Raw genomic sequence first — 15216 nt, forward strand, 5'->3', positions numbered from 1 at the left:
ATTTGGAGCAAGGAGTAAATCTGGAATTAAAACACAGTCCAGCTGCAGTATTGGAAAGCAATGGTGAGCTCCCAGAAGCTAAACCTACTTCAACCAGAGCCAGGGCCCTGCACGAATCATGCCTTAATGGTAACATCTGTTGCGCTGATTCCTTCTATGTCCTTGGGGGGAAAAGGCAGGAAATCAGTACCAGGCAGCAAATTAGTAACAGAGATTTGCTGTGACAAGCATCTGAGAAAATCATGGCACGGCTACAGCATGGCAGCAGAGTGTAGGGACTGTGGTCGGGGCGGGGGGGACAGGAAGAAAGCACAGTTCTCTCTTCCCCTAGCAGACCCTCCATCAGCCCAAACCCGAAGTGAAAGGAGAACACACCGGACCAGTCTCAGGGACAGCAAACCAGTGGGGAAAACAGTGACAACAAGAACGAAGCGGCAAAGCCAACACCCACCCAAAGATGAGCAGGTTCTTCTCCACCCGGAAGCACTCAGCCCGGAGGTAGCGCCTGGTTTTGTCATTGAGGCGCCTGGACCTTGTGGGCCTCTCATCAGAGTCACTGTCCAACTCTGAAAACTCCATGAGTTCATCCTCCTCAAAAGAGTTATAGTGTTTGGTCTGCTTCCTCACGCGTGGACGGTCGATCACCAAGCTTTCCTAGAAACAAAGAAGACTGCTGGGGGAGAAAGCCCCTGGTCTTTCCCCTGATTACAACGCACAGGCCACCCTGCTGCCCTTCCTCAGGAGGCATTTGGGAAGCTCACCCCTGTCTCATCCTCCAGCAGGAGAGGCCCTTCCCTGCATACCTGCTGTGTCCACAGCAGGCAGAGGGGGGTTCTCCAGGACCTGCTGGAGTTGGTGTGCTCCCCCACCCCCAGTGCTGGCTGCCCCCACCTGCTGGTTCTGCAGTCTTCCTAACAGGGGCCTGGGCAGGCAAGATGTCCCAGAGCCCCAAGGGGCAGCCGGTTCTTGCCAAGAAAGACTGGAGTTCTCGCAGCCCAGCTGTTCTGCCCAGCATGCCAGGCAGCCTGTGCTCTGGAGACAGCAGAGTCGGAGAATTCCATCTGCTCAGCGACTTTCTGAAGATGAACACAAATTACTGCTGCTTCATGTTCTGTCTCCTATGGCACCACTAACCTTTTGTCTTTTCTGGAAAAGATCTCTCTGGCTCTGGAAACTCACCCATGCTGGGGGCTCCCCGGCTACAACCATCACTTCCTGGACTCCATCATTTCATGCTTCTCGCCCCTTCCCCTACCTCTTAGACCCAAAGCTCAGCTAAGAATACTCCCCTATGCAGCCCAGATAAATGTCTAGTGTCACCCCTGCTCTGATCACCTGACCCCACTCCCACCCCCTTACATGCTCTGACTGCCTCGTACTGTCTACAGGGCAAGAGGTTTTTCTTCCCCCTCCAGCCTACTGTCCTGCACAGAGTAACTTTCTGATTGCGACACTGTAAAACAGTAGACACGGGTTACTAAAGGGACTGCAGAATCCTTCTATTAGGAGAAAAGAGGGTGGATTAAGCATCCTCTGGCAACTCTAGAGAAGGGTGAAGACTGGATGCTGGGGACTGAATCAGACAGATGTACTCAGCGACTGCCTTCGGGGTCTATGGGCCCATGAGAGGTCAATGCTCACTCAAGATGGAGAAAGGATATGCACAGCCCGAAGGGAGGTGACAGGGTCAGAGAAGGAGGGAAGGGGTGCCTCACAACGGGCTGGGCAGCTATTTTCACATGGTACCACCAGCTCCGCAAAGTGGGCATCAGCACCCCCTTCATCCACATGCCCTCTCTAACCTCTCTGTAAGGTCAGGGGCCAAGCCCAAAGGCATTCAGCTAATTAGTGGCAGAGCCAGGGTGCAAATTTGCTTTTATTCCAAGGCCATTCTCTTTCTTGTGTTCAGAAGTAGAAAAATTCAAGATACTAAAAGAATGGAGGTGAACCCAACAAACTTTCCTTCATCATACTTTCCCCTCTAATATTCCTCCGAGTTAAGGTTCCTTTCATGGGAAGTGTTGAAACAGAGGTAAAACAGTCACATGCCAAGGATGGAATACTGCCTTCGGTCAGAAGGCTGACCCTGACCTATTTGGTCAGTTTCAGTTATAATTATCTTTGTCGAATCTCCCAGACACTCAGCAGATTGTATGCCCCATTAGGTCACTTTAAATTATAACAGTTAACATTTATCAAGATCTAAGAGTCCGGCATGCTTTAAAGTGGGTTATACATGGCATCTCATTTAAGAACTAAGGCTCAGGAGTAAATGATGATTTGAGCTAGGAATTATGGTCCCAAAAGACATCAATGAAATGTTCAGTGAAATAAAATATTCTCAATGCTGTACCTTTTCACTCTTTGCTTCAGTGTCCAGTTCAGCTATTTTAGCCCATTTCTGCCAAAAGTTTGGGTCATCTAAGGAAATATCCGTTCTGTTTCCTGAAGCCACAAAGCTAGCCTGTGAAGAAGAACCAATAAACTGTGCTTGAACACAGGAGAAATCACTTAAACACCTGTGTGACCTCACACATACAGAGACTCAGGCATAGGAACTACCTGTATTCAAAATCAAAACCCCTAACGGAGCCTCCAAATGAAAGCGAAAATCTCAAAGCTATTCTTTTAAAATTCTATTTTAAAGGCTGGGTGAGGAAATTACAGTTTCAACCTACAGGATCACTTTTTGTAACTTGAACTTGGAAGCATGAGGACAACCCCTGAAGACAATGGTAACGTATGTCCAGTTGCTCATGAAAGCACTGATTCTTAAAACGTCTCTGGATATAATTTTCCTCTCAATTCACCAGTTACCACGTGTCCGCTCTGAGGAAGGCCCTGGGTTGGGCAGTACGAGGTGTACAGAGATGAGCTATACCTCTAAAGCACAAAATATCCTCCTGAAAAAGCCTCCCTTCCCCCATAAGTCATCAAACAGGTGATTTAATCCGACAGGTCATGAAGCTCACAGAGCCCATGGCCAGGGAAGCCCAAAAGTGACCTGGTCGGGGGGCTGCTAAGCTGAATTCTAAATCCAGTGACCTGGTGGGCAGAGGAAAGAGGCACCTAGACTAGAAACTGGGAATCTTGAGTAAAATCTCGTCTCATGAAATGAACAAAATGCTTGCTTGACTGAGGCATGGAGTGGTCACTGGAATTTCATTCTCTGACACCGATCAAGGAGTGCTCGGCAAGGAATCCAAGACAGCAATTTGAGGGTTTGGGGTCAGTCTGTGCCAACAGTGGAGGCAAACTGCAAACCCAAGAATCCAACCTGACTGCTGAAGATCAGCTCTGAGGATTCGGAGCAGTGATTTCGTTTATTTCTGATCCATTATTCAGGCCTCTTCTAAGAACCTTCTAAGAATCTTTAGAGTGCACATGGAACAGAAATGTAGCCAATCTCAAGGTTTTGCATGTAGAGAAACAGGAGCCTGGCTAATGAGAGTCAAAGAAGAGAGGATATTCTTTCACAGCCACCCCCGTGGGCTCTGCAGAGAAGGCTCTATACCTTGGCGAAAGTGGATCCTTTGCCTTCAGACTGGATGGTGATGGTGTGTGTTCGCCTCTGCAGAATCTGGTCTATGTCTTCTTCACAGAACTTGGAGCCTTCGTCTTCCTCGTCCATTAAGGCACCATATGCACCTTTCCGGAGCAAGTCCTCTACCTCCATTTTTGAAAGCTGCTGTACCTGGACAGGTCACCAAAGGCTACTCACAAAGTGGCAAATGCACAGGAGAAAAACAGCCTCAAATCTGACCTTCATGATTCACTACACAGTTCCTCCATAAACTGCACATCGGAAAAATAAAGACATGGACAACAAGCCTTAGAAAATGAAAACCCAGATAAAGACACTCAAGCGAACTCTGGGGGAGCTCCCTTCATGGCTCAGTGATTAACGAATCCGACCAGGAACCGTGAGGATGCAGGTTCCATCCCTGGCTTCGCTCAGGGGGTTAAGGATCCGGCACTGCCGTGAGCTGTGGTGTAGGTCACAGACGCGGCTCGGGTCTGATGTTGCTGTGGCTGCGGCGTAGGTCGGCAGCTGTAGCTCCCATTCGACCCCTAGCCTGGGAACTTCCACATGCTGTGGGCGGGGCCCTAAAAAGCAAAAAATAAAATAAAATAAAATAAAAAGAGAGCGAGAACTCTGGGGAGGGCAGGCAGACAATCACTGGGAGCTCTGGATAAAACCCAGCACATGACCCAGCGGCCCTAACGTTCCTCAGGATATGGGTTATTATCAAATGTCACAAACCATTAAAACCATGCACCCTGAAGAGAATATATTTAATGTTTTAGTTTGAGTCTCTATCTTTAAAAACCTCTAGATGTACCAAACAAGCTAAAGAATAATGATTTATTCATTATTAAATAAATACATTAGTATTGGAAATGATGTCATTTCTTAACTAAAGAAATGCTCCCAGGCCAAGTGTGATCTTCTCAATTGCTTGTTGAAAACAGGAAATGGGAGTTCAAAACACCCTTTCCTGGTTCTAATTAAGAATCTGGTTCTCTTTATATCAATCAGAAGCGGGAATTCCGTGACTCCCAGCACGGGTAACTTGAAGTATTATACTTAGCAACATACGCATAGCTAAGAGGATGCAGAACATCCAGATGAAAGATAACCCACTTCGAAGAGAGAGATATTCTGCTTTGTTTGCCTATAGTCTAATATGACTTAGGAATCTTAGCAACAATTTTTATCCCCTCTAGAAGGGGAAAAAAGATTTTATTAACTGCCATGTTTCAAGCTGATAATTTATTCGTTCATTTATTTACCAACTATTATGCACCAAACATCTTTAATATGCCAGTCACTATTGGGGCATTGAGCGAAATAAAATAGCTCATCTTCAGGGAGCTCAAAGTCTGGAGTATGAGATGAAGCATGGTGACAACAGATAGAGTTAAGACTATTAAGATCCACTGATTTCCAAAGGGCAATGTCTAAACGTCACTGAAATGTTACTGCAGGTCAGGCAATCCAACCACCTCACTGCTCCTACAGGTTTCCTTTATGCACCTATAAAATGCAGAGACCTGACCTGGGCTACCCTCTACTGCAGGGAATTCTCCACCAAAGATACGAGGTCTGACTGCACGTAGCAAAAGCCGTGAAAGTGAAGAATGAGAGTGGCTGGGCAGGGATAAACTCTTCTTCAGGCCCTGGAGCAGGTTCTGGGTACTCACTCCGTTGGTGCTGCCCTTTCGGTTGATGTCCTGAAGGACAGCCTTGTCCAGGCCCAGCTTCAGGCTGGCCTTGTCAAACATCTCCCGCTCGTAGGAGTTCCGAGTGATGAGGCGGTACACCTTCACGGCTTTACTCTGGCCTATCCGGTGACATCGGGCCTGGGCCTGGGCAGGAAGGAGGACCATACACGGCATGTCAGCAGATACAATGGCGGCAGCCCAAGGAACAGGGAAATGCTGCATTGCATGTGGTGTGAGTAGCTGGCTCGTACGGTTATGAGTCATGGCACTGGTTTTGGAATAGAATTCACCCAAATGCCAGCTGCCCTTTCAAGGACACTCATTTCATTGCCTATTACTTAGTGAGTGACTGCTGTGTGCTGGGATAAAGTGATGAGAAGGACCTGGCCTCCCACCCTTCCCAGCTTGTGGTCTCAGTGCAGGAACTCATTCCAGGATGCTGGCCTGCTCTTTGGAGAAACGTCTCACAGCAAGCAGCACCACTTTTTAAGTTTTTTCATTGTACTATCAAAATTTTCACACACAGACAAAAGTAGTCTCTTTTGTCTCCCAGTCACTCTTGCTGCATCTCTGCTATGCCTCTGCCCTCCGAGATTATCATGAAGCAAACCCTAAGCATCATGTTGTCTCCTCCTCACACATTCCAATATGTATTTCTAATTATAAGGACTCTTGTAAAACATATTACCATTGCTGTACTTCAAAAAATTAATATTAAGGACGATTGAGTCAGTGTTCCAATTTCCCTTGCTTGTCTCATATGTACATTTCTAAGTTTGCTTGTTTGCATCAGGATCCAAATAAAGCAGATGCATTATAATTGGTTCATATGTCTCATGTCTCTTGTGGTCCTCAGGTACTCCCTGCCTTTGATCTCTCCTTTTTTCAAATACAACCAATTTGTTGAAGAGACCAAGCATCTTTTCTATGGTTTCTCACAGTCTACATTTTGCCGCCTGTTTTTTGGTGCATCTCTGAATAGGTTCACTTGTTTTCTGTATCTCCTCTATATTAGAGTTATACCTTGAGGTTAAGATTTTACTTTTGGCAAGTGTATTTCATAGGTAGTGTACAAATTTCCATCAAAAAAGCACATGACGTCTGGCTGTTTTTCTTTCAAATTGATGAGCATTGCATTACTGCAGCTGTTCCCTGTCTGGGGAACTTCCAAATGCGCCGGGCGCAGTCAAAAAAGAAAAAAAAAAATGTGTTACCTTTTATTACATTGTTGTTATTATTCTTTTTTTTTTTTTTGTCTTTTTGCCATTTCTTGGGCCGCTCCTGTGGCATACGGGAGGTTTCCAGGCTAGGGGTCCAATCGGAGCTGCAGCTGCCAGCCTACGCCAGAGCCACAGCAACGCGGGATCCGAGCCGTGTCCGCGACCCACACCACAGCTCACGGCAACGCCGGATCCTTAGCAAGGATCACTGAGCAAGGGCAGGGATCAAACCCGCAACCTCATGGTTCCTAGTTGGATTCGTTAACCACTGCGCCATGGCGGGAACTCCCACATTGCTGTTATTATTCTTAATACTGTTCAAATATGGTCCAAGGGAGCCTCTTCGGTTTGGCTGCTGAGTTTTGTTTTTTTTTTAACATGATTCAATCGAATATGGAAAAGGAGAAGACTACAGTAAACTCTGGCATTATATTTGGAGGTGTCAGTTTGCATTAGTTCATATATAACACATGGATAAAGATATGGAACTGCCTGTACTTAGGTTTGTACATTATAGCAAAGACCTGCAGTCTTTGACAGCTCCCTTGCTTTCTGTATGACCTGATTCACGTTCCCACTGTATATTTCCTGCCCAGACCTGGACTCGCTCATTTTTTTCAAGGAGTCCAAGAGCTTCCTTCAGTGGGAAATGCAGTTAGAGACAATGGTCTGGGTGCTCTAGGCATGCTCACTGCTCCGAAGCCCATTCAGTGGGCAAAAGTAGAAGTGTTTGCTGTGTGTGTGGTGTGCAGGATCATGTGCACATATGAGACCAAACACATGATGAGATCATCCTGATATTTGTAATTCAAACTTGGGACTACGGGATTCTAACTTCATTAACCACACATCTGTATCTCTTTTTAACCATGCTGAAAAGTTCAGTCCTCAACCATGCCAATATCATTACTCATTTGATTGATTCCACAATATACACAATCGTCTCAGAAAAACAGTACCACTATGATCCCCCCCCAAACATAACTATTGAAAACAATGTAAGATTTATGTCCTCACCCAGGGTTATAGCCCACTAAGCATGTATAAATTAGTGTTTTAAATACACACCTACAGATAGGTTTCTTTTTCACAGTGGCAGGATTTGCAGTTCCAGAAACACTTTTTCTTTTTCTTTTTTTTGGTCTTTTTTGGGGCCATACCCGTGGCATACGGAGGTTCCCAGGCTAGGGGTAGAATTGGAGCTGAAGCCACTGGCCTACACAGCCACAGCAACGTCAGACCCAAGCTGTGTCTTCGACCTACACCACAGCTCATGGCAATACCAGATCCTTAACCCCCTGAGCGAAGCCAGGGATTGGACTTGCATCCTCATGGATACTAGTCAGATTTGTTTTCGATGAGCCACCACAGGAACTCCTAGAACACTTTTTGTGTAATCCAGGATTGAGCAAATGAATAAACACACTGAAGGTAAGAGGAGTCAGGGTTTTCACTGTTGAAGAAGGAAGTTACAAATATGGAAAGAAGAAAAACTAGACTAACAGCGGTGTTAGAATGGATTGGAAGTATCAGTGGTTAGGGCACAGGTGTGTTTATAATCATGCATACATACAGACACAGAAATAGATATAGCTATGTGTGTATTTATGTTTATACGTTTCTGTTAACACATGTGTGTATATACACACATACACATATGAATGTATGTTTTTACATATGAATATTGAGATTCCCTGTGTATGTATTCTAGCTATATCCACTGAGAGGGCTTAGGAGCAAAAGCATGCCAGCAGCAGAGAACATAGAGCAGCACTCAGATCTGGGTTTCTGATTTCCATTTTCCATAAGAAAGAATAAGACATGTTAGAGAAATGATTAATTCGAAGGCCAGGGTAGTCAAAGTAGAGGATGAGCATAAGACTGTGCCAGAACATCAGAAAGTACTCAAAGAATGATGGAGACACCTCAAAACAACAACTCAAACTTGAAGAGGTTTCCGCTGGCTGGGTCCAGAATTACCTGAACATCCAAATAAACAGAGTAATGGAACATAACCTACTGAATAAAAGAAGAACCAATGAGTACATAGTAACACAAATAAACTAATGGGAGAAAAGGGGAAACTAAACTCTTCCTTATAGTAGAAAGTAAATAACAAAGAGTTAGAAAATCACCACTCTGCAACCATCTCAGTGATGACTGATCCAGGCAAATATGATTAATGGAAACTAAAACCAGTGGGTGAAACTCTGATGAGGGAAAGAATATTTACAAAGTCGCAAGGTATCTCTCCAAACTTCCTTATTAATTTCAAAGGGAAAAACAGCAACTTCATAGTGGAGAAATCTGGCATATACCACTAACTAAGCTCAAAGTGCTTATTATCAACAAATGGACGTCATGTTTCTCGATGTGATACATTAAGGAGGACCCATCACTTTGCAGAATGACTAAACCTGAACCCAATCTTGTGGAAATACAAAACAAGCGACAATCTATAAAACCACCAGCCTGTACTTCTCAAAGACATCAAGGTCATGAAAGAAAAAGAAAGATCAAGGGGTTGATCCATTAAAGGAGACCAAAGAGATTGAGAACTGAATGCAGTGGGTGATCCTGGTTTGCATCTGAGGACTAGGGGACTAAGAGCTATTGAGGATGTTTAAGGAAATGACAAAATCTGAATGTGGACCGTGGACTGGATACAATTCTTATGTCTTGATTCTGAGAACTGAACCATGGTTATATTAGGACTCGTATATATTATTAGGTTATATATGTATTCCTTGCTCTCAGGAAGTACACACTAAAGCACTTAGGGGACTACTTACTCTCAAATGGCCCAGAGAGAAAGGGGTGTGTGTGGGTATGTATTTATACATATATACTCAGACAGGAGAGAGAGCTAGAAAGGGTAAAAATGATAAAGTAAATGAGGCAAAGTGTACAAAGTTGGTGAATTTGGATAAAGGGTATATTGGAGCTGCAAACTAAAATTATATCACAATGAAGATATTAAAAAATTAAACACGGCTGATATTTGAAATAATTTCTCTCTTGGGGTTATGCGTCCATTTCACATACAGCTAGATTCAACTGTTTCATTTTGCTTTTGAGTTTTAGGGATTGATTTTTCCCACATTAATTTAACCAGAATGAAAGGGATGGGAAAGAAAAAAACTAAACTCAAGTAACTTTGGAAAATGACATTTTGATCATGGACTTTAAGACTGATGATCTAAAAAATGCTTTAGTATAGTATTCTATACACCGATGAATTTATTTTTCACAGAATGTGGGTTAGTAATTCTAAAACTTTTTTATGTATGTACTAAGACTGAACAAATGAAAACATATACTGTGTTATAATAACAAGACCCAGACTTCTCATAGCCAGACAAAGGAGGTACATGTACAGAAGAAATGAGAAGGCCAGAAGGACCCTTGTGGTGTTGAATTGGTATCAGAAATCTCACTACGGAGGGAGGGATGTGGCATAAACGCAGATATGCAGTACGAGAAACTGTGTGACATGGACACACATATATTTACGAGTTCTGTCCGCTCAGGGAGTTTAGAGGCAGTTATCCTCCAGCAGCAGTGGGCACACCCAGTAGCCAGACCTTGGTTTCTAAATGCCACTCTCAACTGAAAGGAACCAGTGAGCCTTGGAGAAGTCGAAAAAAGAACATGAACCTGAATGTCTCATAGTGCCAGAGTGTAAGGAAGTGCTCAAAACTGATGGGAGCATGTCAAAGGGACAGAAGAGCCAACCTGAAAGGCATTCCAATGACCAAATCCGAACAGCAAAGTAAACAATGAGAGTAATGGATTATAACCCATAAAATAAAATAAATATCCAGGAGTATATACTAACGTAGATAATAAATAAATGAGGGACAAAGGACAGCTGTTCTTTACAGTGGGATTCCAATTCATAAATGTAGAAGGAATGACTGAAATAGAAAATTACCACTAGCTGAACACTGTGGTAGCAAGAACCACTGATGGATGCTAACTAACACTAATAGGCAAAAGTATGATACGAAACAGGTACTTACAGCACCTCAAAATATCTCCTCCCAAGGTACTGACAAAGTTTAAAGTTATCTTATAGAGGAAGAACCTGGCAGACACCTGGCAGACACCACCTCAACCAAGTAATCAAGGTTAACATCACGAGGAATAAGACATACTGACATCATATACCCCATGAGAAGGATATAACATTACTTCTCTGATATTCTTAACCCAAATGCATAAAACCTGGTCATGAGAAAAGCATCAGGCAAACAAAGTGAGAAACATTCTACAAAACAGCTGGTCAGTACCCTTCAAAGGTGTCGAGGTCACAAAAGACAAGGAGAGATAGGAGCTGTCACAGACTGGAAAAAACTAAGGAGTCTTCTAAGAGAAATGAGAGACCCTGAACTGGATCCCAGGCCAGAAAAACAACATCTGTAGGAAACTGAAGGAATATGAACAGGATCTATAGATCAGTGTTGTATCGATGTTTCCATACCATACTGGTTCCCGTAATTATACAATGGCTATAAAGTGTTAACATTAAGGGAAACTGGGCAAAGGATCCTAGAACTCTGCACTATTTTTCAACTTTTAAAAAGTTTTAAGTGATTTCAGAATAACAAGTTTTAAAATATTGTTTTACAATGGTGTAAAATATTTAGGATCGTTCCAAAGTCAAAAAATACAAACAGGCATATTCAGAAAAACTAGCTTCTACTCCTATTACTTCCTTGTTTCCTCACCATCTGCCCGAATAAGTAACCGTTTTAAATGAAGGCTTTTGTTTCCGGGGTTGGGGAAGGGGAGACAAGCGACAGACATAGGCATCCAGCCTCTTTAAATAAATGCTAACATACTATACAGATTTTTCCCACCCAACAATATATTCAGGAGATGATTCCACAGCAGTATGTAGAGATATCGCTCATTCTCTCTTATCAACCAAGTTGTTCAGTTTTTGGCTATTTTTTTTTCTTTTTCTTTTTTCTTTCTTTTTCTTTTCTTTTTTTTTTAGGGCTGCATGCCTCAGCTCCCAGGCTATACCACAGCCACAGCAATGCCAGATCCAAGCTGCACCTGTGACCTACACCACAGCTCATGGCAGCACTGGATCCTTAATCCACTGGGAGAGTCCAAGAATCGAACCTGCATCCTCATGATACTAGCCAGATTTGTTTCCCCTGAGCCACGACAGGAACTCCATTTTTTGGCTGTTATAATTAGTTGCCACACCTTCTTTTACTCTCTTTAGTGGTAGGACATCTCTATTATTAGAAGAAAATCCAGTGGGTAGTTCTGATAAACAAAGCAAGTGATCAAGGTAAGTAACATGGATTGTGGAACCTATAAAGCAGCGACAGTAGGTGGCAATTAGGTACCGACGCTGATTTTCTTCTTTTGGCTTATCTGGTGTTGAGGGCAAATTACAAGAGGGACTTTAAGAAACGTCCAGAGTAAAAGTCTAATAGCGGAGAGCTGCTGACACCACTACCTTATCACCCCCTTGAAATCCACATCCCCACTTGTTCTCAATACTAGAACCCTGATTCTTATACGAGGGCAGCAATGTATTCAACTGAAACCATCTCCAGCCTCCCAGGGCTGGCAAGGTAATACAGTTCCCAACAGTGACATGGACGAGCAGCTCCAGGGCTATCCTGAGGCCCTCTGCTCTCCTGAAAAGAGCATCACGCCTGCCTTCCTTATTTTTCCCACCTGGGGTCTGATGTATCTGTCTTGGAGCCAAGAGAATTTGTAAAGCACACTCACGGAGGACAGTGGAGCAGAAAGACAGAAGGAACCTGAGACTCTCATGAAACTGGGAAGCCACCTCACTAGTCCAGGGACACCTATCTCTGGACTTCCCATTAGGTGAGAAAAACCAACCTCTGCTGGGGGTGGGGGTGAGCGGGGGTCACAAGCAGCCAAATGGTCCCAGGAGGAAATCCCATTGTGGCTCGGCAGTTAATGAACCCGACCAGCATCCATGAGGATGCAGGTCCGATCCCTGGCCTTGCTCAGTGGGTTAAGGATCTGGCGTTGCCCCGAGCTGTGGTGTAGGTTGTAGATGTGGCTTGGATCTGGCGTTGCTGTGGCTGTGGTGTGGGCCGGCAGCTGCAGCTCCAATTCAGCCCCTAGCCTGGGAACCTCCATATGCCTAAAATAAATGAATAAATAAATAAAAAATACATGGTCCCAGGAGAAAAACATACACTCTGCCAAGAAGACTTACCTGAAGGATAAAAGGATGAGTCCTGCCACATTTAAGACAGTCCTCATTTTACAGTCAACTCTCAATTAGTCATATTCGTTATTTCCTAACCTGAACTCACACACACACACAAATGTCGTAGGGAGAGGAACATTCGGAACTAAGGCGGCAACTGAGATGAAGTCCAAACAAGACACGTGAGCCAATGTATAAACACAACCTCTGGACTCAGGCCACAAGCAGGCTGTGGGGTGCCCCCCGCCCCTGGCCCCGGCCCCCAGCCAGGGGGAATCACAGAGCTCCTATGCTCTCCCACATGACTTGTAGGCACACAGTTTCTTCTTTACTTTTTAATACACTGGAGGTGAACAAAAGACTACGAGAAACAAATAGTAATATCCAGAAAACTTTTGAGAAACAGGTATAGATCCCAGTGAGTGCAATGGGAAGCAACAGGAAGTATCCAAGCAGTGACAGACTTCCAACTGATTCCAGCCCTCAATTCAGAACTGTCAGGTCTAAGCCCAGATGTTGGCAAAAACCTTACACCATGTCTTTACAATCATGTGAAAATTAAACAGCCGGTACAAAGAACCAGGCATAACCTTGACTCTTCTCCTGACTCTGACACCACTTTTTCAAAGGATTAGCTCTTCTACTACATTTTAAAGGTACATTTCCTTTAAGAGGTTAAAACTATTTGTACCTCAGCGAAAATCTACAGAGTCAGTGAGATGAAAAAAATTATCTAGGAGTTCCTGCTGTGGCTCAGTGTTAAGAACCTGATACCGTGTCTGTGAGGAAGCAGGTTTGATCCCTGGCCTTGCTTTATGGGTTAAGGATCCAGCATTGCCGCAAGCTGTGGCATTGGTCACAGATGCAGCTCGGATTTGGCATTACTGTGGCCATGTCTTAGGCCTCGGATGCAGCTCTGATTCAACCCCTAGCCTGGGAACTTCCATAAACCACAGGTGTGGCCATAAAAAGAAAAAAAAAATTACCTATAGCCCTACCTGAATCCAACCACTTCTAGCATGCTAGCATAGTTTCCCAGTTCGTTTTCTCTGCACAAGTATTTTACTTCAAGCCCAGCAATTTTACATCTCTCCTGTGTCGAAGGGTCTGTACCCGCAGGCCACCTCCTCATGTAGAAGAGGGATCAGGGGCTCTCAATGCAGCTGAGTCGGGGGACAGTGGGAAGCTACCCTCCCTCAACCATCTCCTTCAAAGGCCAACTGTGGCATCTGGGACGTCCAGCTCCACATTTACTCCTGGGGGAAAGGTATCTTCGCCTCTTACCATCTAACACTTCGGGGAAAGGGCGCAGAATCTGCTCCTTGCACTGTATTTCCACAGTGTGACTCAAAAGTCCTGAGTACTTTTGTTTCCCCGGGGCCTGGCCTGCTGTCTGGGGCTCAGTAAATCTGTCAGGAAGTCAGTCACGGGCTGGCTGAGAACAGGAAGGAGTGGACAGCATGGGCAAAGGGAAATGGAACAGAGAGTGAGAAACAGAGGGGCCGATGCTGTACATAAGCCCCATCCCACATGCTTCAGATGTGCCACTGACGCTCATTCCCACTCCAGGCAGACACACTTTCTGCTCCCCGTCTGGAACCTTCTTCCTACTGATTCCATAGCTTAAGACCCCTCCCCATCATGTCGGTCTCTGCCTAGATGTCACCCTGTTAAAGAAGCCTTCCTCGACCACCCTCTAAATCAGGGTGCCCAATCCGTCTTTTTTTTTTTGTCTTTTTTGTTGTTGTTGTTGCTATTTCCTGGGCCGCTCCCGAGGCATATGGAGGTTCCCAGGTTAGGGGTCGAATCAGAGCTGTAGCCACCGGCCTACGCCAGAGCCACAGCAACGCGGGATCCGAGCCGCGTCTGCAACCTACACCACAGCTCACGGCAACGCCGGATCGTTAACCCACTGAGCAAGGGCAGGGACCGAACCTGCAACCTCATGGTTCCTAGTTGGATTTGTTAACCACTGCGCCACGACGGGAACTCCCCAATCCATCTTATCCTCTTACTCTGCTTTACTCCTCACAGAAGCACTGCTGTCTGGGGTGATCTCACTCACTTTTCCTTGTTTATTGTCTTCCTCCCCCACTGAAATGAAGGGTCCACGAGAGCACAAACCATGGGTCTCGCTCACTGCTGCGTCTCCAGCACTTTGAACAGCGCTCGACACATTCATTCGCTGAATGCCGGGGCCACATTATGGAGTGGGCAGTCACAGAGTCTTACTTTCTTCCAGCAGCGAAGAGTAACTCAACAGTTTAGTCCTCCAAGCTCCAGGCGTACATGCCCCCAAGGAATAGGCAGAGCTAGGAGATGGTGGTGGCAGGGGAAGTGGCACGTCTCCTTTCTCAGAGCAGAGTGTGCGGGGTTCCCTCCTCCCCTCCAGAATCCTCTGCACAGGCATTCTGCATTCTCCTCCGGGACATTATCCACAGAAGGGAGGGGAGCTGGCAGCCCTCCCACTGTTGCCTAGTGGCCTCTGCTATCCCCTCAGGCCACCCTACACTCAGAGATGGCAACAGGGGTGGCTTCCTCTGAGAGGGAAGTAAG

At 45.1% G+C, this 15216-nt stretch overlaps 1 protein-coding gene across 25 annotated transcripts in view; it reads right to left on the bottom strand.

Moving 5' to 3' along the window:
* CHD6 (chromodomain helicase DNA binding protein 6) overlaps positions 1-15216 on the bottom strand; it is a 216833-nt gene that overhangs the window by 50045 nt on the left and 151572 nt on the right. For all 25 annotated transcript variants that reach the window (XR_014832359.1, XR_014832360.1, XR_014832358.1 and 22 more), the window contains 4 exons: positions 5206-5370; positions 3515-3694; positions 2354-2464; positions 452-654 (listed from right to left, as the gene is read on the bottom strand). Coding sequence is in view for 21 of the 25 variants with exons in the window: in XM_085003934.1 (XP_084860060.1) it covers positions 452-654; positions 2354-2464; positions 3515-3694; positions 5206-5370 (659 nt within the window). In the remaining 4 variants the exon portion in view is untranslated. The remainder of the gene's footprint in view (positions 1-451; positions 655-2353; positions 2465-3514; positions 3695-5205; positions 5371-15216) is intronic.

Source organism: Sus scrofa, chromosome 17, assembly GCF_054392235.1.
Source record: "Sus scrofa isolate SSC_HxYL_T2T_F1_AM1 chromosome 17, Sscrofa_HxYL_maternal_Yorkshire_Landrace_v2.0, whole genome shotgun sequence".
NCBI classification, from domain to species: Eukaryota; Metazoa; Chordata; class Mammalia; order Artiodactyla; family Suidae; genus Sus; species Sus scrofa.